Below are 25589 nucleotides of genomic sequence, written 5' to 3' on the forward strand. Positions count from 1 at the left end.
TATCATATTTGTAATGAATAGAATTTATTTTTTAATATTAAAATTCATATCATCTTAAATGATATTTATATTGTAATTATGACTTCAAATATTGATGTATATATTGAATATCAACGAAAATATTCTCAATATTCTTTTAGTAATTTTCAATATATAACACTAAAAATATACCCATACTGTTGTAAATAGACATTGGAAACAGGTTTAGATTATAGCATTTGAGAAGAAACTACTTTTGAGGATGTGCTGATGTGGTTTTTAGGTAATATATACCAGTTCTTGAGGTGTTTAATATGAAATATATAACACTATACAAATAATTTAAAATTAATTCATTATAATAAATAAGTAAAATTAAAGGCAAGAATATCAAACAAAGTACATTTTTTAGACTAATCTTTGTCCCTGGTTATATTTTATGATGCCTAAAGATCAAAATAATATTGAAAAACCAATATTACATATATAAAAATTTTTAGCACTTCTTTGATCTTTGATCTTTTTCTGTTTGTTTTTCATGTCTTTTCATGACTCTACTCTGTGAGCACTGAAAAGTCTTTTTTAATCAAACCCATCCTAGGTTCAGCCAGGCCATGATGGGGGCAGCTGGGGTATGAGGGACAGGACTTGACATGTCTAGGACAAACTGCCTATAAAAATTTCCAGGTTTGTTTGCTCAAATTCAATCCTATGTCCCAAGAGCATTGGGATAATACAGGGGTGGGGGACCTTAAGTTTAAGGCTGCATGTGGCCTTTTGGAGTGTGATGTGCAGCCTTCTATGATTTTCTTAAACAAGTTTTCATGTTGTTATATATATGACATTTTGATTATCATATGTGAACTAATTTTGGCAATATGGTGATTCTGCTAAGAGATGATTCTCGGTAAAAGCCATTATCTGGCCATGCTAACTCTGCCGTATGGCAGTGTAAGATAGTTGAAAGAATTAATTCTGTATAAAAGCTAAATTAGTATTAAATTATTTGCATTTTGCAGTAAATTTGGTTTTTTTTAGAGTGTGGTCACCTTGGAAGAATGTTAGCTCCCGTGTGGCCTTCAAATGAGAAAAGGTTTTCCACTCCTGGGCTAACACCTTAACTTTTCTTGTCTGTCCAGTTATCTATTAGCATTGTTCTATCATATACAACAGATATAAGTCATGTAAATAGCTATAGGGATTGTTTTATCTGCAAATTTTTTCTTGTTTATTTCATGTTAGCTAAGATAAAATACATAATTAATTTTTGATTGGTAATGATATCAATGGTAAATTGCTACAAGTATTATAAATCAACTTCTGTGTGTTTAATGGTGGTATAATGTTCTAATTTGATTATAATAACTGAAACTTTGAAAATGTTTGAATATTTTAACAATTAATCTGAGATATCTTTCTTCAATTTCTTCTTACTATAATACAATAAGATCATAACTTCTTAATCCATCTTTCCTATCTCACACTAGCATTCCTCTTACATTCTTTTAGATGATTTCTTAATGGGTTAAAAACATTTGTTTTCTTAAATGTTACCCACTGTTAAAAGTGTACTGTTTTCTTTATTTCTTTAATTGAAAATGTGAAAATAACACATTAAACATTTTCAAGATTAAATTTATTGTCTTGTTAAACATTATAAAGAACAAACTTTTAAAAATTGAACAAAACCAACATTCAAAGATTTTGGAATGCTTTATTGTATATGAAATACTGCAAAAAATTAAAATTAAAACTATGGCAAAATTTAATATCCATATTTTACAACTTTAAGTATTTTGAGCCTTAAAATAGCAACATAAAAAAATAAATGGCAGTGACTCTGTTCTCTTGTTCAACAGCTGATTTTTAGAAGTCACAATAGAACATTTTTCTGCTATTTTAATTGAAAATCTGACTGTAACAGACATATTAAAGAAACGTTTTTACATTTAATAATACAGTTTTTACATAAATTTTGCTGTGGAAATGTAGTAGAGGTTTTTCTGAAGGACCATTTCTCTTGGGTAAAAATGTCTTTATACATAACATTTTCTGGATACCGTAACATTTCAATGCACACTTTTAGACAAAACATTTTGTCTAAGTGTTTAATTTTGTTTTACCATGTTTTTATATTTTTTTAAATCATTGTGCATTGGGTTTTGTGTAAACCATTGAAAAAAAACCAGTTTTAAGCATGTTTAGTCAAAAATGTTTTTGCTCTGTCAGTGTATAACCAGCTTATATGATTAGTTGGATTGTAAATAGTCTCCAGTGCTATCAGTTCCTCGCCATTATATGATCTTCAGATCTAATTCATCTAGAGTTTACATTATATTTTGAAATATTTAAATATCTGAAGACAAAGTCTGCCCAAATAGGGAAAATATATGCAATTAAAAATACATATCTTTGTATTTTTAATTGGATATATTTTTTATCTATAACTTCAAAATGAACCTGTTACCGGTGTAAATCTTCTTATGAGCGTCTGACTACGGTCACAGGTAACAGTACACCGGTAACAGGTTCGTTTTGAAGTTATAGTTATAATACCCGGTGTCAGTAAAGAGCAGAGCAGTACTTTATATTTTTTGTGTTTTTAAAAGGACTTTTTAGTTTTCTGGCAGTCAGTAGCCTAAAAAGAAAGGTCAGTCACCAAGAATGTGTAGTCTGGAACACAAAGTTAATAAATTGTGGTCCCTATTTGGGCAGACTTTGTCTTCAGATATTTAACTAAAATAATAGCGTTTGGATGAAAATCTACAAATTTTGAAATATGTTTAAAACTGATAATAATTTAAATTAAATTAAATTTTGAAAAATTTTTGAAATGAGATATGGGAACTATAAAAAAAAAAAAGAAATTAATATTTTTAATAATAAAATTCAAATATAAAAATATAATGTTAGATTTCACATCTCAAAAGTAAAAGACATACAAACCAAAAACATTAGTGTATAGTCTCTTAGGAAGCTTTATAATAGTATTGTTTTAATTTGTATGTCTTTCACTTTTTAAATATAAATATTTGTAATTATATATAAGACCAAACCTGATAAACATTACTAATAAAATGATCCAGCTGGATTCTTTTCAAACTACAATATGGCTATATAATTAATGAGATTAATTAATTAGCCATATTGTAGCCCAATAAGAATCTTGTCATATCATTTTATTAATAAATATTTGTGACAGTTTAAATCATTTATAGTCTTATTATATATATAAATCAGAAGATTTTCATTATCTAAATCAGTGTTTTCCAATCTTTTTGGATTAGTGGCACACTTCAAACTTAATTAGATTCCTGCAACATGACAATTTTTTAAAATAAAAATGTTTGAAATTTTTTACTAATTAAAAACTTTTCCATTTTTGTTGTCTGCTTGAAATTTAAAATAAATTACAGTTATTTTTTAAATATTTTGATAATACAGAAGTTAAACTTACCAAGATAAAAACTCAATTTTACAAATATACTGTAAAAGTAAAAAGACTATTTGAATCAACACATAAAAAGCTAGTATTGGTCTTTAAGCTGGTAAGCCATAACATTTACAGAAGCTTGGTGTGTCAGCATACATTTAGATGCACAACTTTTGTGAGGGAGGGTACACACTGATGCCATAAATTTTGCAAAAATTGACATTTTTAGTGAATTCCTCTTTCTTCATTTGGTCATCTGGCAGTAAAAAGATGAAAGATAAATGAATTTTTGAAAACAGCTTATTCAAAATTCTAAAATATATTTAATATTTCTGTGACATACTCTGGCGATACACTAGTGTGTCACGACACACAAATTGGAGAGCACTGATCTAGGCTAATATCTAGGAGTTAGTGTGAGGAATTTGTTTTAAAGTTTAGCTCATTTATTTTACAACTAAAATATAGAATTTATCTTATAAATTCAGCAAATATAATGATATTTTTTATAGTTACAGATATTAAAAATTTTATATTCATTACACTTAAATTTTATAAAATAGGAGAAATTTACTCCAAAGAATTTATAATAATTTCTGCAGTTGTTATTATGATGTTTTATATTATTTACCATAATTTTAATGAAATATAAATTGTATGCTTAGAAATATTATTCTTAAATATAAAAATGTATATATAAATTATAATAATGTAAGGTTTAAATTATTTTAAACCATTAGGTTTCTGCTACAAAATGTGGTTTGTTACCAATAAGCCAAGAAGCAGCAGTTTTGGGTGAAGTAAGCTATCATGACTTTCATGGAATTCCCATTGATCAGCAAGAGAGGGAACAAATAGCTCGAAGTCTAGGTCCTATTAATAAGGTTAGTATTTAATTTCAACTCTTTTAAGAAAATTTTGAATAAATGTTTATAAATTAAATATTTTTAAAAGAATTATGTATAATAAACTTTTCATTACATATTATAATGTATTTGTTATATAAATAACTTCATTAATACAGTGTGTTTGTAAATTCATGTATTCATGTGTTCAAATTGTTGTAGCTTTATAGCCAAATATAGTGTAGACCAGAAGTGCAAAATATGTCTGATTGCACTAATGAGGTTTGGGAAATTTTCAGTAGAAATAATGATAATATGACAACAGCTACAAAAACATTACAATAAAATGAAATAGCTCCTTTGCCTAGCCTATAGACAGTAATTGGGGAAATTTGCCAAAACATAGTGTTTTGGCAAATTTTCCCAATTAATATCAACCGAAAAACTCAAAACATAGTTTTGATTTTTACAAAAAATCAAATTGGAAATAGAGCTTTAAAAAGAAAATCCATTTTTATTTCAAAACTTTTCCAAAACTACTATATGTAGTAATAATTATTAATTCGTTCATAAATTGTTTTGTTTTGAGTGCATGCTAGTGTATAATAATTTTCAGGGAAATATTATGTATGTTCTGGGGAAATTTTTGGTTCTGAAAATATTCTGCACCCCTTATGTAGGCATCAAATATGCACCAAATTAAAGAGAAACTCTCAGTCTCTATTAAAATATTTATTGAATTCAATGTGGGATTATTTTAGTTGCCCTTAGATACAAAAAAAAAGATAATTTGCATCCTTAAGATGTTTTAAGAAAAGTAAATGTTTTTAGATTATTCATGATTCCAGTCACAGATCTACTTTGCATAAATAGCATTCTAAACTCTGCATTGCATTCTAAATTAAATATTCTGTTTAAGTGTTAGGAATGAAGATGATGAGAATACATGAAAGTTATGAATTATGAAAATACATAATCAGGAATTTTAAAACTACTTGAAATCAACTGATAGGCATTATTGAAAAACAATATATCTATAAAATGGGTATCTGTCAATGATAGTAGAAAAGAGTACTATTAAGAAAACTTAAAGCAGACAGAATTGGAAACACCAAATGGAGACACTAAAATATCAAAAAGAGTAGATGCTGTTAGAAGGTATCTGAATCTAGAATTATTGAAATTTACTAATGCTGGTTACGTAAAGGTACTGCATCTACTTGGTTATATCAAAATACACAAAGAGACATGGAAAATGTGCCTTATAGTAAAAAAAAGATCCCGACATATCTCATGGAACAGAAATTAGGGAAGAAGGGACCAATATGACACCAAACAAATATATGGTAAAAGACTCATTGGATGCAATCAACAGATTAAAAGAACCTGATGTGTATGTACAGTTCTAGATTATAAAAGTATCTCTTATTATATCTAGAAGCTCTATGTATTTTTTGCACAATATGCTACAAAAAAAACTGAAGTAAGATAATCTGAGTACCTGCATTCAATGATCTGTCTGTTTTACTTTGCCTTTCAACATCTCTTGCCATCAAACCTGGGGGTTCCTACCTGGTCCTTGGTAATAAAGGACTTTGCACATTTCTTTTCATATATGACCAAGATCATTAGATGTGACAGATGAGATAGCTTTGGTGATCTGTTGTGTCAAGTGTTTAATATTTGAGGCAGAGTGTTAGCAAAGCCTCTTCTATGAGGCTTACAGAATTGTGTTTGTTCTCAAAATCTGTTTGATTGATTTTGATTAAAGTTTGCCATTTTCCATTAATTGAGATGAGGAATTCAAAAATGTAATAAAAAAATAGGGGTCCATGACTTCATTTTCCAGATATAAGGCCATGCCAAGAGTGCATGTGACAAAGCAATGTCTCATAAATTGCGCAACTTTGTTGTGCAATGTTTCATGGTTGCTAGCACATCTCTATGAGCTTATAGAATTGAATTCACTCTCAAAATTTAATGGGTCAATTTTGATAAAACTTTGCTAATTTCATTAGTTGAGAGAGGAATCTAGAAATGTAATGTGGGTCCATTTAAATGTAAAACATCTAGCAACAAGTTGCTTAATTTTGGTAGAGCCATCTGTTACAATATTTCAGTATAAAAGTTTTTTATATTGTTAACTATTATAAAATTGCAGAAAGCTTAATTTTGAGGGTAGGGACGGGTTTGATAAAAAAAATGTAAATGCTAATAATGAGTAAAATCATCATTAAGTTCAATCCTGCTTGAGATATGACATGTGATTCCTCTTTATCACCCCACTCCATTGACCTTTAATAACCAAAATTTAATAGCATCAATCTCTCTAATACACAAAACTCCCTGCAAAATTTCAAAAATTTAATTATTTAACATTGGAAAAAATCTATCTTGATGTTGAATAGTTTTGTTTGTAATTAATTAAATTATTAAAAAAAGTAAAATAACAATTACTTATAGAAGAAATGAATAATTATTTATTTATGGTTGTATGATATTCTTTACAGAATTTCTAAAAATATACTCTTATTTTTGTAGTACTTTTATTATATTGTATAGTTTGTGATTATATTTTCTTTGAGATTTTTATAACTATTTTTAAACTAAATATAAAAATATCTATACAGTAGACCCCCTATAACACGGGTTCATATAACACGGATTCGTATAACACAGCGAAAAAATTGTGATTGTGTTCATATAACATGCTAAAAGAGACTCATATAACATGTCGTCATCGCCAACTCGTGTCACGACAAGATTGGTCGAATCTGGACCAATAGCGGATATTGTACAAACCGTTGAGTTTAAACGAGCACTGGACCTACTAAAAAACATTTATTATTCAACAGCCATAAAAATTATATTTTTATTAATGATATCTCCAAAGTTAAGTTATTTTTCTGCGAAAAATTCGCTGATCAGGAAACACGTGCCTGCCATTCAATGAGCCATTTCGTGACGAAAACAAGCTTAAGCAATGGTGTCATCAAACAGTGCACACTCAGTAAGTAATCCTACAATTTTTTGTTTATAGCATAGTTTATATGGATTATTCTCAAAAAATTATACGTGATTTGGAAATGTTGAGTCAAATTAGTCTAGAATCGATTAATTTTATGGAAGAAAACCTTTCAAACAGCTGTAACCCCTAAACTGCACACGTGCCGGGTTGTGATTGGCTCATGTATTTAAGTGACTTGTACAACACAGATTCATATAACACAGAACGTATCTACCGTGTTACAGGGGGGTCTACTGTATAGTATAAATAAAAGTTTTATTTCTGTAGAGCACTGAACTTATATGTAGAAATAATAGTAAAAGCAGGTTTTAGGCAGATTTATCGTTATAAAAAAGTTGAATGGCATTATAGAAACATTCACAGAGATATGATTGAAAAAATTAAATGGTTTATTGAGGACAGAACTTGAACTAAATATAGACACCTATCTATTGGAAATTTTGATGATTAGTACATTTGAATGAATGTAATTAAATTTTGATACATCTGAAGAAGGATGTATGGAATATTGTTTGAGCTTATGGTTTTTTATTAAGTTTTTATAGAATTAAATTAATCAGGTTTGGAAATTTTTGATATATCTTTGGTATCTGTCTACATTGTAATGTTATAAAGTTAGGCCTGGAATTGCCAAATGAAAAGTTTGGGCACTACTAATTTAAATAAAAACATTTGGTGCTTTTGTGTCTTTATAAAACTTTGTAAAACTATAAATATATGTGAATAAATATATGTGGTATACAAATATTTGGCTAATAGTATTCAGTAAAAAATATCAAATTACTAGTATACTGTATTTACCAATGCATTTTTTAACTGATTATTGATAAATTGGTTTTGATATAATTTGATTAGATTAAAATTAGTTTTAATATGGTTGAGGGATGATATGGACTATTTAATTCTATTGAATTTTATTGGATATATAAAGCTAATAAACCAGTAATTTATTGAATTCAAATTTCTGATTGAAGCCAATAGATAATTTTTAATGGAATATTTATGCGGTAATTGTTTTCAGATTTATGAATTATAATATGCTCAAAATTTTATGTAATATTATATTAATTTTTCTATTAATTTAGGTTCTAATTCTGAGAAATCGTGGTGTAGTTACTTGTGGTGAATCAATTGAAGAAGCTGTATTTCTTCTTCATAATATAGTAGCAGCATGTGAAACACAGGTAATCAAATATTTATAATTATTTCTCAAAATTTATATATACTTTTTGTTCCAAACAAGTTCAGAATTGTAATTGTGTAAACTATTTCATTACATTACTTGTTTGTATTATTTTTAGAATTATTTTTGATTTTCATTTAACAATTCTTGCACCACTTACACCAACACTAAAACTAATTTTGAAAAAAATAAACCTACAGATCTGGATAGTCCTTCAGGCTTAAACAGTGCTGTAATTGTAGGCAGGTGCAATGGATGCACGGGGCTTAGGACAAAAAGGAGCCCTAAAATGATGTATCAAAAAATTATCAATATTATATTTTTATTTTTAAATTTGAAATTCTGCTACCATGTAGAACAATTCCATAATATTCTTGGTTAAAGTTAAAAAATAACAGACAATTTCTATCATAGTTATTTTTTTATATTTTTTCCAAAAATGTGAGCCAAAAATAAAATCTTGCACAGGACACATGAAAAGCTAGTTATAGCACTGGACATGTAAAACTTCAAACTCCAAATGAGTTGCTTAACTTTCTTGGCAACATTTGGTGGAATCATCTGTTATCACATTTTATTTAAAAACTTTTTATATTTTTAACTATTATAAAATGGAAAAAAGCTTACTTTTGAAGGTAGGGATTGTGAAGTTATGAATGAAAATACCATTAGCCAATGAGGGCGAATACAGTGAAGAAGGAACCACGCACAGCAGAAGGTGGAAAAAAATATTCATTTACATGTGAAAGATACAATCTCATCAAAATCTGATGATTATGAAGTATGTTCTTATGAATCTGGAGCGATGGAATTTCAGTTGGAGTTCTTTATAAAAACAACAGATACCTTCAACAGTGGACTGGGGTGACAACTTCCGGTTATGGAATGGATCTTCTCTTCTCAATGATCAGCGGCAAACTCCCCAATCAAAGGAAAGGATTCAGTATATTTTAATGATTTTGTCCAATCAAAATGATAGATTCTTAGATACGTCAACAGGATATATGGGGATGATCAAAGGGGTGAACATCAAGATGATGCTTAAGTTTAGTGATAAGAGATGGGTGAAAGGACATTCAACTTCCCTTGCATTGGAAGTGTGACAAAACATCTTCCTTTTTCTCAACTGAAAAATGGAAGGTTTTCATTTCTTCTGTCAATTAATTTACTACAAAACTTAAAGAAAACTGTATTTTAATTCACAGAGATGTCATATTTTTGCTTTCCTTTACTTTAAAATAAGGGATTGGACTTTAAAAGATGGGAAACGAAAGTTCTGTGTACATTCATTATCAGAGCATTTCCATTTGAAACTTCCTTCAAAGTAAACACAAAATTTTGAGTGAATATTTTAAATAAAAATATAATTTATAGAGTGAATCTCACATTTTGATGGATTCCAACTCAAACAGTCTAACAGGCAGTCACCCAAAATCTAAAATGTTGGTGGGACAATTACACAATATTGTGAAGTATACAAGGGAACCAAACTTGGATAATACAACAAGAGTTTCCTTATAACTAATCCTTAAAACTAACTTATGCTATGGGGAAAAAGAGATCAAAGGGTGCAGGCAAGAAATAGCAAGATGGCTGATAGAAAAGAATAGAATACCCTGTACATATAAATGTTTAGCTTCTGTATGGGGTCACACAGAATTTTCTTAGACTCACTTTGTGCTTCCGGTCTTCTTGTTTTCTATATCCAAGATTCACTATGTCGTCACTCCAGTAAGTTCATAAACTTTTCTTACTCCAGTTTACTTTTACTCATTTCTCGGATACACAACAACACTAAACACTATCTTCTTCATTCTCACTCTATGAAGACCAACCAAAAAGTGTCCTATACTCCTTACACGTGCCCTCAGGTAACATCGCCTTCATTGTTCTTGCTATTCTGTGAAGTGGCCCTCACCACCCAAGGGAATAGATTAAGATTAGAAGGATTCTATAAGTACAAAAGAACAATGAAGAAAGGAGAAATGCTAAAAATCTATGAACTAAACTAAAATTATACAATGATGTACAGCCACAGAATGAGTTTTATAAAAATTTGTAAATGCTAATAACAAGTAAAATTGTCATTAAGTTCGACCCTACTAGAGATACACATGACCCCATTATCTCCCCATCCCTCAACCTTTAACCACCAAAATTTAATAGCATCAATCCCTCTAATAAACAAACCTCCCTGCAAAATTTCAGAAATTTTCGACAAAAAGCACAGGAGTTTTTAAGCTTCAAAAAGGGTAAAAATTTGCAAAAAATCTGGGGGGGTTGTTTTTTGATTGATTGCCATACTCTGTTATATATAACAGCCAGGAAAGTAAAAATAGACTCTCTGTGGGTTTGTGTGTTTATTGTAAGGTATGTTTGTTATACTAACATTTTACTGTGCTGTTCTTTCATTTTTATTTTCTTAATCTGTTATAATCAACTTAATGCAATCAGAATCATAAATTCAACAATTTACAATATTTCAATATGATATTATGTACAGGATTGTAAATATTATTTTATAAATAAAGAATATAAAAAAAATTCAGTGATATTCTATTTATATATATACATACATACATACATATATAATTTTTCTGTTTTGTGGGCACCAAGAGGGCTCTTTTCAGACTCATTATAGGCTCGGCCAGGTCCACAATAAGATGGTTGGGTGATGAGGGATGGGACCCAGCATATCCAAGACAGATGACCCCAAAAAATTTCCTGGAGTTTTTTGACCACCCAGATTCAGTCTCCAGGGTAATAGGATGATTCCTTAATCACCATGGCCATTTTGTTGTTGGTATTCAATATAAATTACAAAGATAGATTACAATGAATATGATTATCATCTTTGGAAGTCAAAAACTTACAGATTGAATCTAACAGTAAACGTTTGACTGTTGTTTTTATTCATTTTTTTCTGATTTTTTTTGCAAACATTTATATATATAATTATTGAATTGATGTAAAGATAATGGGAATATATAAAACATACATAAATAAACATTTCCATGAGTAATCAATATTTTGTTTAGTCAAGAATGTATTTATCGTTGTTAGTGATAAATTTTTCTAAGAATACACAAATCTATATTTGTCTTTCCTGTAATAATTTTGTGTCTTTAATGTAACAAATGAATTGTTTGTTTTTAGGCTTATCATACACTTGAACCTTTTTGCCTGCAGACAGTTTTGTCATAAGAGTAAGGATATTGTGTTGTATCTTGTAAAGCTTCACAAGCTCCAATAAGTGCTGCTATGTATCATGGCAATAAATTGAAAAGGCTTTGAGGTCTGAGGAATTTCTTGTCAGGCAGTTGTATGTGTGTTCATAGTTCATTGGTACTGACTGCTGAAGGACTTTGATGGATCAGTTGCTGAGTGACCATATCCCAGACATATTCAACAGGCAACATGTCTCGTAAATGAGCAGGCCAGGAAAGAAGCAGCATCTGCCATGCCTTGAGGAAGTCATGAACATTCCTGGTAACATGTTTGTCCTGCTGGAATATAGTGCCAAGAGTGCTCTGAAGGAAGAGTATGTCTACAACTTCCCAGATGTAGCAGTTATTTTTGAGATTGCTATCAAGTTGTCACAAATGAGGTTGTGAATGGTATCCAATGGCACTCCACATCATCATACTTGGATGATTGATCAGTATAATGCTCTAAAATACATGCTAGATGATGGTAGTCACCATGATACTTTCTAATGTGTATATAACTATCATTGTGGTCCAAGTTAAATCAGAACTTGTCTGAAAACATGACTTGTTGCCAATCAGTAGACCATTATCTGTATTTATGACCTTATTGTAGCTTGAGGTGTTAATGGTTTATGGTCAAGAGAATTGAGCTGAAAAGGGACATGTACAACAAATTCTCTTTGAAGCAGACATTATCAAACTGTGCTGGCAGATAATGCCACACTTGTTGCAGTTCTTCACTGTTGTACTAATACTTGCAATGATACAGAATGGTTTGTCAGTGCCATGTGGAAAAGAGATGTTTGTCATCCTGTGGTGTTGTCATATTTTTTGATTCACTGCTGAATTTTTGATGTACAATACCTGGTTCTCTTTGGTCTTTTGCCTCCAAACACAACTCTGTTGTGGTATTATGTCCTGTAAGAGCAGCAATGTTGTGGTATGAAAATCTGCCTTTATGAAGGCCAATCATTCATCCATATTCAAACTCTGTTGTTTGTTGATATTGTGCCATTTATTGCTGATGATGAGTAGTGAGTCCTAGAAACACTTACAACTCACTATCTGTGATACACTAATTGTTTGGCTCCTAAACAGCCATATGTTTATACTCCAAACTTGACAGCCAAAAGAGTACTGTTGAGCCTAGCCATGTGCAATCACTCTGCAGTTTTGATCATTTGCACACTACACCCTGATTTACACATTCTGTAAGTTTCAAGCTAATATCATGATTCCTTCAGTGTTGCAATTAGTAGTGTATTTTTAAGTATACAGAAAATACAGAAAACCAAGTTCAAGCTATATTAATAAACAAAATATAGTCAAATTCATTATTGGGCTGTAACTTTTTTAATTCTTTGATTATAAAATATTTATATTTGTATAAGATCTAAGAATTTTGTTTTACCATAATAAAAATTGATGTAATTTATATTATAGACTTTTTAATTTAATTTTTTTAGGTGAGACTGATGCCAATTGGTTTAGATAATATACAACTTATGACTGATGATACTAAAGAAAAGATCCGTGATTTAGTCATAAATGGTGCACAACGTCAACTTAGTAAAGCTGAAGAAATGCCTGGAGGAGATGAAGATAAGGAAAAAGCAGAACCTAAAGAAAAACCTAAAAAATGGAAAGTTTGGGATTTAGAATTTGAAGCATTGATGAGAATGCTGGACAATGCTGTGAGTAGACAGTAATTATAGAAATTATAAAAATTTATGTATAAATTATTGAAAATTATAAAAAAAAATTATATGTTTATAGGAATACAATTTTATTAATATTTAATGGGAGAAATTTTGAAAATTAATGAAAATCCTTAGTATTATCTTTAAAAGTAATAAACACAAAGAATTGTTTTCTATATTTAATATTTATATATTCAGAATATGCTATAAAATTGGAATTGTTCTTGACAATAAAATATATTTATATTATAATAGAACAAAGATCTTAACAGTCAAGTATATAATTTTCATTAAAAGAATATCTTCAGTATTTTGGAAAATATCTTCAGCTTAAAAATGAATTTTGACTAATAGAATAAGCACAACAGTTCAAATTTAAAAATTCTATAGATGAAATAACAATATTGATAGAATAAAGTTTTAAATTTGTACTCAATTTTAATTAAAAAGTATGTGTAAACTAATTGTTTCTGTAAAACTTGAATGGGAACGATTAATCATAAGTTTCCTAAAGATTGCATTTAAAATTATCATAGAAAATGATATAGCAAGAGATTTCATCCAGTTATTTAAATATTAAACAGTAATTGAACTGGTTATTTAGAAAGGGTGTAAGTCATTTGTTTTGAAAGAAATTGAAAAAAATTGTTTAATGTTCATACAAACACTGAATAAATAAAGGAAATATGTTCATTTTATAGCTTAAGATGTTGTTAATCATACAATGGAAGTGATTCATGATTATATATGGTATTTAAGACAGATGCTGAGAAACAGAAAAGACTTAAGCCTTTTCAAAATCTTTCCATTTTCCCCTTCTATTTAAGTTACACTTTAATTGACAAATGATATTTTTTTTGACATTTTTGTTAAATATGAATTACCTGGATTTCAGTACATAAAGAAAACTTTTCCTTGTTATCTTCCTCATCATTCTTCATGTCAGTGGACTTCCAAACAAGAACCTCTTCATAAAATGTCTGCTATTCTTTAGTATTGTTGTGTGTCTGCCCTACTTTAGTAATCCAGACACCATGCTTAGATACTGTGGGATACTCTTTATTATAGTTGGTCTTTGTTACAACTAGTCAGAGCAACAAGAACAGGCCGCATCGTCCTGAATTATAGGAATTTAATGACCATGTGTTTCCCAGCTCATACTGTTGTCTTCTCTCAGTCACAATCCCCACAGCCACCCAAATCTAGCCAAAAGTCCAAATACATAACAGGTATATGCTGGTTTATCTCAATATTTTGCAGTTTGTTCTTTTTGGGAAGCTGGTCTATATACAGTAAGCTTTGTATATGAATTCAGAACACTCTTCTTTTGAGCAATCTGTATCAAGCATTTATTTCACCATCATTTCTCTTGTAAGCATAGATAGCTCCAGGTTCATCATAGTCATAAATGTATGCTTTGTTCCCTATAACAAAGAACAAAGCTTATACTTACTCTCTAGTTTAACTTTTTAAATTTGAGCTAGGGTATACTATTTGAGATTTCTGATGCCTGTTTTTTATTTGTTAGTTCGGAATTGGGAACATTTTGAGACTAGCAAGTATCAGAAGTGTCTCATACCTTGCAAACATTTTGGAAAATAAGGAGGAAAAAGAATTTTTAAAAAGATTGACTTTATTGGAATGAAGTCAAGAACAAAAAAAAATAATTTATTTAATTGGAATGTGGAATGGAGAATAGAAAAAAACTTTGTTCAACTTTTTCCAATTTATAAATGATATTGAAAATTGTTTAAAATAGTGATTAAATAAAAAAAGTTTAAATTTTATAAGACACAATTTAATTATTTTCTAATTGTAAATAATAAAATTTTACATTATAGAGCAAAATTTTCTCATTGCCAATTCAATAAAAAGAAATTGTCTGTATTGACATTTGCATTGCATCTTAGTACAACCTGCTTTTATACAGTTCCGCCATGTATCATATAACTTTTGCAAACATGACATTCAATTGAATATGTTTTATTTACACATAGGTGAATACATTATTCAAACACGAGTGTTTTTACCAAAAAGGAAATGTCTACATATTTAAATTGAGAACTGAAACCGGAAATATTTACTATATATTTGTATCAACTAAATCACATATACAACAAATATTTTTGAGTATTTGTGTACATATTATTTTAACCATGAAATAATATGATTAAAAAAAAAATTTGTTTCAAAAAATTTTGGTCTTGCAGCAGTTGTTGCTTAAAAATTATCATACATCATTTATTTTTAATTTAAAAAAATAAAAAACAGTTTTTATTACAAAATTGTGCAATGTGAAATTTTTAACTTTTATATGTAAATTTATATTCATATTAATTTGAAAGTCATAACTTCAGAGTGTCAGTGTAAAAATGGCATTTAGAAAAGTTTTATCAAAGGATACATATGAAATAATTATTAAATTATAAAAAAGGCAAATTGTGTGGGAGATAGCTATAAATTTGAATCTGTCACTTTTAACTGTCAATGGCATTGTTAAAACATTCTGAGAATGCAGCAATGCTTCAATTGGCAAATCAGGAAAATCTTTAACAACAAGCTGACATGAAAATGGAATTCTATTTTATATTGTGAAGGCTAGTTAACATGTAACATTGCTTGAAATAATGCCAGATTGGACAAGCACCATTAAAAAAGATGTGTCAAGTGCAACACGCAACATGCATGTGTTGACTCAAGAGCATGGGTTATGTTTATCTTACAAGATCAAAGACAAACTTATGCTTAATATTAAACAAAAGAAAGCAAACTTTTCTGGGCTAAAGAATATGCAAACTGGTGTGGTCAAACGCACGTGGTGAAAAAATAAGTCCGACGAGAGGATAAAGGAAATTTTAACAACTTTATTTTAATTTTCACCCGTGTTTGTTAAATTATACAGGATTCTCGATACACGTTTGTATTCCGACACTCCTTTTACAAAATCACTTAAAACTTGGCAGAATCGTAGTCGAAAAACTCGCGACAAAAGAATTGATGTACGCGATGCGTTACAGAAGGGGCGCGAAAAAGAAACTTATAACTAATTACTTAAAACTACTTATGCTAGAGAGGGAAAGAGAAGATGTAGATAATAGGACAGAACAAGACAAGAACGGGTACCCAAACTTAGCTAGTGAACTCGTGATGGTGGCTATAACTCGGGCCTTCTTGGATGATACGAGATTCGACGACCGTAGTGTTCGAATTTTCTACTTCGTGTTCTTTCGATAGACTTCCAGAAGAGCTTTTGTATCAGATTTCTAGAGTTCTTCTCTAGATTCTGTAACGTTCGGTTTGCTGCCTCCTTCGTGCTCCCGTCGCTGCGAAATTCCTGGAGACCTCACTAAACACGTCCTCACAGCTCGTCGTCTCGGCCCAAAAGTGGCTAGTCTATCACTCTTTTAGCCCCTGCAGGCTATCCCTTTTTCTTTGTCTTATAACCAGTTCGTTGCCACCCGCTGAGAGAAGTTTCCAGAAGAAAAAGAGCAGGGAACAAAGGGTAGAGAAATAAAGGGAAAGAGGAATATATACATATATATATATAAATATATAATATATATATATATACAAATAAAATATACAAAAAAAAATATGGCATAAGACCACACTGGCACACCAACAATGACAAAAAGTTATTTTTTCAGACAATTTCACTGTAACATTTGCCTTATACAGAAAGCATCCAGGATATTGCAACAAAAATACTAATCCTCACTGGATGAACTATTTTGTAAGAACAGCTGACATGATCAAAGTTATTTGATACATGTAATGATTTTTATGTATTTTTTATATAGTAAAAAATAAAATATGCAATTTTTGTTACAGTCTTAATGTAGTAAAAACATGCTTATGTTTGAATAATGGTAATGGTTTCACTGTAAATAAAATTGATTTATTTAAAACTACAATTATCAAAGTTAAATAATAACTCTTGTTACATGACCAAACCTTTATGAAAGCAGGTTGTATATTAAAAAAAAAGGAAGTTTTGTTATTTATATTAAAATTTAAAATTTATAGACAATTTTAACTTATATATTTTATGTAATTTTTTTAGGGTTTCAGAACAGGTTATGTATATAGACAGCCCCTAGTAAAGTCTGAAGCCCCCAGACAAAAAACAGATGTAGAAGTACCACCAGCTGCAACTTCAGCCTCACAGTATTTTGATGAGGACAAATGGTTGAGGTAATATCTTAAACTTCAGAAAGATTTAATATAACATTGCTTTTATTGAATTAATATTGTATTAATTATAAATATCAATTATAATTAATTTTATTTTGTAATATTTTAAAAAGATTAAGTAATTTTAGAATTAATCTCAGAGATCAAGTCAAATTTACTTATAAGTAACAGTGTTCCCCCAATAAAAATTCTAGTACTAGCAGTGCTAGCTAAGATTTCTTTTGTTAACGAAAACAGAACAATATTCATACAGTAAAGATTCAATAACATATTGTTCCATAGTCTGGTTATCTTTAAAAATAATAAATAAATAAATAAAATAAATCAGACTAAAGAATATTTTAAACTTATCTGGGAGGTATTACAGTATTATACCAACACCACCAACCTATAACAGAAATCCTAAACACACGTTCTTGCTATCAGTAGTCAATTCTACAATATACAGAAGTATCAGAGATATTAAATCCAAACAATTACTGGATTTTAGGGCTACTTTACTATCATTAATAATTATTAAATACCAAGTAATTTGGCACTAAAGGTAAGTGTTAGGCACCAAACTTCTAGGGCCAAATTACTCTGTTTTTAATAATTATTAGTAGGGATAAATTAGCTTGAAAATTCAGTAATCATTTTGCTTTAATATAATCATCATTGGGCTTTAAGATGTTTATATATGAAGTGTTAGAGATACTTTTAAAAATGTGTTGCAATTTATTCCTTGCTTTTTATTGTAATTTTTTGTGTGTATTTTTTCTAACAAATCTCTGATACTTTATAGTATTTTCTGTGCTATGTTAGAAATGTAATTTGTTTATGGTATGGATGTAGTACTAAATACAAAATAGCTGTTTATTAACAACAATTTAATTTTTTGATGATTAGAGAATAATGTTTTAAGCATTTTATATTCTAATTTGATAGTTTGTTATTTACATACATGAATATTATTGAGTTTTAGTTACATTTTGGGAAATTAGTTGAAAAGATTTTAGATTGATGTTGCAATGTATTATAATTTTTCACATTTTAAATAATGAGAAATAGGTTCACAGTTAACATTTTCCTGTAAAACATCTGACTTTTACGAATGGATTACTGATGTTAAGCAGGAGATGTCTATCTAATATTTTTTGTTGTTTAAAGTTAAATAAAAAATATAATACAGTTAGAATACATTTTCAATAACCAAAAACCAGCAAAATAAATCACACAAATTCAGCTACCATTTTCTTCCACTTTTAATGGACATCATCAGGTTTTGGTTATTGAAAGTGTAACCTAATTGTTAATAGCCAGTATTTAGTGGTTGTTGATTGTAAATACAATAAATATATCAATAATTTGTAAAAGCAATTTTCAGGAAAATTAATAATATGGAAATAGAAGAATTTTTAATGTTAATGTGGGAGAAAACTTATTGCTGCTTTTAATTAAATAATTTTTTAAAAATAACTTAACATGGATTATTATTTGAAATTAATTTGTTTTAAAATTATTTATAATTAAGTATTATGGATAGAACATACATTTTATGTAGTATATTTAAAGCTACATTGGTCTTATTCATCCATTGACAAGAAATATTTGAGTGGAAGCAGACTTTTTATTTGAAAAGTAAATGATTCAGTGGAAAGAGAATTACCAGTAAATTATCAGAAAAATTTGAAATTCAAAAAAGTTAAATATTTTATGTTCTAAAATGCATCAAAGTTTATTGCGAGACATCTAAAGTAAAATGACATACAAATGAAGTAATTTTATTTCAGATGTCCATTTTAAGCATCATTTACTTGTTTGAAAAAGTTAATAACCACTAATTTGTTTGCATTATTTGAAATTATAATGTTTTCTTTTTACTAGTAATTATTTTTGTTAAAATTTTTTAAAATGCAGGGTGAGCCAAAATTCAGGACTGTTCCGAATATTCTTATAACAAAGAGATACAAGTGTGAAACTGTATCACACTTAGATGCGAGGGGAAGGAACATTTTGGCACTATGATGGTGTATGTCATTCATCTTAAAGGCAGCTAACTATCTTGGATTTACCTCAACAATGTTTAATGGAAAGGGGGTCAATGTGACATGTAATTTTAGGTCAGAATTTCATGAGGAATGCATTAGTGAAGTCTGTTTTTCAATATCTGTAATCCATTTAGTTGTTAGAGCTGAAATTTTTGATATAACTGGTACAGTTTTACATACATTATTCTCAAAATTTTCTCTATTTTGAGCCACATAAAGCCTTAATTAAATGTTTCTCCCAGTCAGCATGAATTCAGGAGAGTATGTCAGTTATATCCTTTATGATCTCACTTTTTTTGGTGACCTCACTTTGTTATGAGACATAGTCTCATAATAGAAGTGAGGACAGTTGTCTTATATGAATGGGATGTGGTTTATCAGCAATTGAAATTTATGGTTGGCTCATAAAGATGTATAGAAATAATTTGATGTCAGTTCAGATGATGCAGAAATGATGTCAGATTTTTTCTCCTATCCTGCCATCCTGTGCCATTTAATCTCATTTCATGGCAGTCATAAATAATAAATAATAATCTTAATAAATGAAAAGAGTGTCATGTTGTTTATTAAATTATAGATCTACCTTAATTTAATTACTTTATTTGTAAACATCTAAAGGTAAAAAGTTTGTTATCAAACATTCAAAATTGTCTTATTTATTGTTTTGATGATTTCCTTATACTTTTATCATAGTTTGAATTCATTTCATCAATTTTCCAAATTTTTTTTTAGCATATATTGATGATAATTTTATTCCAAGAATTTTAGATAACTTCTTTATTTTATGGATGTTATTTATTGATAAACTATTTGGTCTTCCAACATAACTACTTAATAGGTCTATGGTATAGTGGGTAATTAGCCAATAACTTCAATGTAAGTTTTTTTCTTTCAAAATGATTAATATAGTTTTTATTAAATATTTTGTTTTCTTTTCACCTATCCCAGACAAATGCCCAGTTGTTATTACTATTTTCAATACGTATCATGGATTTGTCATTAAATATTATTTTATCTCAGTTAATTTTGTTTCTCTGCCCACTTTAAATATACTTTTTGCTTTGTGATTGGAACTTGGTTTTAGCTTCAAAAAAATTGAATTCTATTTCTTTGAGTTACAGTAGAGTGTCATTTATCCGAATCAATTGGGGACTGGGGTTGTTCAGATAACCAGTTATGTACAAAAAATATATTAACCTATCCCATGTTGAAATTTTTCTCCATTGCGTGTTGCTATGTGTTGAATTTTCGTCTATGTTAAGCCTAATGTAAATTTTTTAAAATAATAATCCTGGCTATTGTATCATTAAAAATTATTTTTTTATTTTGTACAAACAAAATAAATATATTGAAAAATATAAAAACAAAAAAATTATATTTTGGAAGTTTATCTAGTATCAAAAACGATCAATTCAGCACAACACAGTCCAACTGGAACACTTTCTGTTAATCGATGTTTTGGTTGATTGGCTTTCAGATAAATGATGCTCTATTGTAGTTGTAAACAATTCTGTTAGAGAATTCTTCTTGAATACATTCTCCATTCTTTATTTGCAGGAGTTGAGCTCCATGATTTTTTACAGATATTTAACTTATCATTTATTATTTGTTTTTGTGTATTGTTATTATTATTGTAGCTTTTTGTCCTTTTTTTTGTATTTTATTCTTATATAGCTTTGTATTTTGGCTATTATTTTGGACTTATTACACCATGTTTTTTTAGACTTAGCTTTTTTCTCCTTATTTTTTAGTAACTTTAAACTCCAATATATACATTTTCCCCTCTTCAGTCAGAATATTGCATTTAAATAATAATTTAAAAGTTTTTTTAATGAGAAAATGAAACTTTTTTCTTTTTTCTTTAAAAATATAATCTTGTAAATAAGCTCTCTTATTAATTTTTCTTTTAATTTCCCACATAAATTATAAATTATAATATCATTTACTATTAATATATTATATAATATATATCAATAAATGACTATACATGATTTTATATAAATAATGCTAATATCTTCTAAGCAAATAATATAGAAACTTTGAATTTGTGATTAAAACTTTTTTGCCAAAGGTGTACAAAAAATGAAATAATTATTTATCTAATTAATAACTACAAATAAGGTTATCTTTAATACATTTTTTACTAACTACACAGTATATTAGTTTAAATTTTTGTTATTTTAAAATCTGTTTTAAAGATACTTGACCATATCTATAAATAGTTAAAATTACTTCAAATTTTAAATATATTTAATAAATTTTATAAAATTTACATGTATGTATATATATGTTTTTATAGTCCTCTAAGAAAACTCATGGAAGGAAGAAAAACACAAGATAAAATGAGATGGGTCATATCACCCAATGTGTATCAAAAAGTTGAAGTTCTTGAAACTGGAACTACCGAACCGAAAAAAATCACCAAGGTATCAACTTAGAAACTGCCGTATTATTTATTCCTACATCTAATAGTGCCAACAAGTGGAAATACGCTCACTTAATGTTGGTTGTCTAATTATTGTGTATGACGTATGATATAAATGAATATCTATTAACAGTGGAATAGTTTATTTAGTAGAAGCTATAATAATAGTTCTATATATAAATATATATATATATATATGAATATTGTGTAGTTATAGTTAATAAAACCATACAGATATTAATTAAAAATGAATTTTGATATTTAGTAAAGACATTTCTTTAAATTTTATTTGAAATACCTCATTAACCATATAAAGTGTTTAAAAGCATTGTCTAATCAACTTATTTGTGTGCATTTTCAATTAAATGTGCCCCTCTTAGAATCCGATTAGTGAATAATGAAAATATAATTGTTTAATTTACCATATAATTTGCAATTATTATTACAGAAAACAAAATCCTGAAATAACTTTAAAAATTTACAAATTTAAGAAGAAAAAAATAAGAGCTTTGCCATATCATTAGTAAAGGAAAATGTCTTTATTTGTTATAATCTATAGTTTTATATTTATTATTCAAATAAATTCACTTTTTTTTTTATAATTTGTATATTAATTATAAATACCAAATTGTGTTAATTAAAAAATTATTTTGAGATAGTACTGGAATATATTTTTATATTTTGAAGATTCGCATACTTGGGATCAGATTTTTGACTGTAAATTAGGATTTATATTGTACATTTAAATATTCACATGCTAAAACAAATTGCAAAATTTTGATTTCAGTACATACATCTTTATTATGTTGAAAAGTAATATGAAAAATATTCATGTTATTTTATTTTATTTTTTTAATATAGAATATGAGCATAGTTTTTTTTATTATTTAAATTTAATATGTGAACCGCATCTTTTTTAAGAAAGTAGATTGTTGCAGAAATTATCTTTAATGTTTTTATGAATTACAAATAATGAAATATGTAATTCTATAAAAAATTCTTATTGTTTTAATTAAAATTATTTTAAAATATAAAAATGATAAAGATTAATTAAATATTGAAATTATTTTTAATTTTCCCTTTTTTTTGTTTAATTTGGTTATCTTAAAAACCACATTTTTTTTCTCCAATTAGTAATAGATTTCTTTGTCAATTATAATTATTCCTTTAGGTTTATTATTTATTATAATTATGTAAAGATTTCTTTTTTAAATGTCTTTTTTTACAAGATATGTTAAAGATATTATATATAATATTTATATCAAAATGAACAGTTTTATATAAATTAATCGTTTTTCTTTTAAACATCACATGTATTATAAAATGAAAACAAACAGCAAACTTATAAAATAATTTCAAATTAATTATATTGTCTTTTTTTATAATTTAAATATTGGCTATATGAAAACAGTTAATAATTTATTTAGAGTTATAAATTAAGTGTATTTGTATCAGTCCTAAAAGTAATTAAATTAAAATAAATTCTTATTTTTCTGTTTCTGTCTTCTCAGCTATATTAACAAAGTAGGAAATTGTAAATTTAATTTTAAAATCTGTCCTCGTTATTTAGTAATTGTTTCTAAAATTTTATTTGTATTTTTAATATTGTATGGATTTTGTTTAAATGTTGTATTAATGTATAAATAATCTTTTAATAGCTTTTAGATTCATTCATAGATTGTTGAATCTTAGGCGTTCATGTTTTGTAATTAATTTCTTTATATCCAAACAAATTTTTGTCTAAATGTTTAGAATATATTGTCCAAATTGCATCTCGTGATTTTTCAAAGTTATCCCATTTCACTTATAGTTATTTTTTTCTTATCAGTTGTGTTTTAAGAAGAAATTATTTATTTTTCTACAACATTATTTACATATCAGCTTGTTATGTAAATATAATAAAGTAAATTTCTTATAAATAGTTTTAGCTTCTAATATACTTCATATCACTTAATGCATTTTATATGAAAATGCCTTACTCTTTACACTTTCAAAAGAATTTTTATTTTAGGAAAATAATTTTTGTATATTGTTTATAAATATGCTCAAAATAAAATTCAAAAATTTTAAATATATATATATAATTTTAAAAAAGATTTTATTTACTTTATATATTTTTTAAAATAAAATGTGTTACTAGTGATATCTCTATTAATATTTTATTCACTAACCTCACACAAAAAACCAAGAACGGTGTGTTATCACATATAATTACGATTTTACTTTATTCAATTCGTATTTTAATATATTTAAATATTTCAGACTTTTGAGCAGAGAAATAGTGCTACTATTTTAAGATTAAAATATCAAATATGTATATTTGTAAATGTTATGCTGTTGTTCTTTCCATATGTGTTGAGGTGTAATTAATATTAATTCTTCTTTATCACAAATAAGATTTAAAATTTTTTTTTTCATTTAAGTTTATTTTATTGAAGAATTACAAAATAGCAACAGTTGTTTTAATTATTCTAATTAATTATTAAAAAATATAGCTGTGTATTATTAAACCTGATAAAATTAATATGAAATTTAGATGAGTTTATTCTAGGTCTTTATAATGAAACAGAAATGTAAATTAATATTATTACAATTTGATAAAAATTCAAAAATTTCATCTTAATAAGTTTTTATATTAAAATTTTTGTGCTACGTGATAATTCCATTACAGTTTTACTGAATTTTAAATGTTTTTGCAGCCACTTATAAATTTTTGCTAAAAATAAATTTCATCTGCTAAGAATAATTATTTAGAGAATATTTAAATGATAGAATATAAACATGTGAAACGTTAGTAGAGATTATTGGTAACACACATAATAATCTTTTTATTTATTCTTTATTATAGTTTAAATAAGAATGTCTATAATAATTTATTTACATTGCCAATTATGTTTATAATTTAGAGACATATTAATTAAATCAATTTACAGTAACTATAATAATAAATGAAATAAAATAAAAAAGATATTTTTAAATTAGGATCCATTCTTGGTATAGAGAATTGATTTTTATTGTTTAATTTATGCTTATTTTTAGATATATTTTTAAAGATATTTTTAAAATTTATTTGAACTTCTTATTACAATTATTGAACTATTAACTTTAATTTCATTAATAAATAAAATATTTATATTAAAAGTATTTTTTCACATTTGTAAAAGATAATTTTGAAGATGACTTAATTAATTTACTTTTAATAGTACCTGAAGTTTAAATAGTGCTAACATTTTTTGATCTGGCTAACGAACCATCTTCAGACATGGACAGTTAAAATTAAAAGCCAGTTAATGGGCTGAAAACATTAGTGTTCTTTAAACTTCACCTACTGTTAAAGGTACATTGATTAATTCATCAGAGTAACTAGTTCATCCTTGATAATTTTGAAGTAATACATTCTATACTCATTTCATAAATATATCAAGTAAATAGTATAAAATTTGATATTGTTTATAAATTATTCAGAAACTAATATTATAATTTAGATCAGTGATGGCAAAGCATTTTCTAAACCTGAGTCAAAATTGAATTTGAAATTTAGTAATTCCAAATCACATTCAAAT

General features: G+C 27.3%; 1 protein-coding gene across 12 annotated transcripts in view; it reads left to right on the forward strand.

The window, feature by feature from the left end:
• hts (adducin 1-like protein hts) overlaps positions 1–25589 on the forward strand; it is a 106025-nt gene that overhangs the window by 45308 nt on the left and 35128 nt on the right. For all 12 annotated transcript variants that reach the window (XM_067280525.1, XM_067280527.1, XM_067280524.1 and 9 more), the window contains exons 5-9: positions 4153–4296; positions 8371–8469; positions 13144–13371; positions 17441–17571; positions 21901–22027. In XM_067280525.1, coding sequence (XP_067136626.1) covers positions 4153–4296; positions 8371–8469; positions 13144–13371; positions 17441–17571; positions 21901–22027 — 729 coding nt within the window. The remainder of the gene's footprint in view (positions 1–4152; positions 4297–8370; positions 8470–13143; positions 13372–17440; positions 17572–21900; positions 22028–25589) is intronic.

The sequence above is a fragment of the Centruroides vittatus genome, unplaced genomic scaffold (assembly GCF_030686945.1).
Source record: "Centruroides vittatus isolate TY-2023 unplaced genomic scaffold, ASM3068694v2 contig_884, whole genome shotgun sequence".
Taxonomy (NCBI): Eukaryota; Metazoa; Arthropoda; class Arachnida; order Scorpiones; family Buthidae; genus Centruroides; species Centruroides vittatus.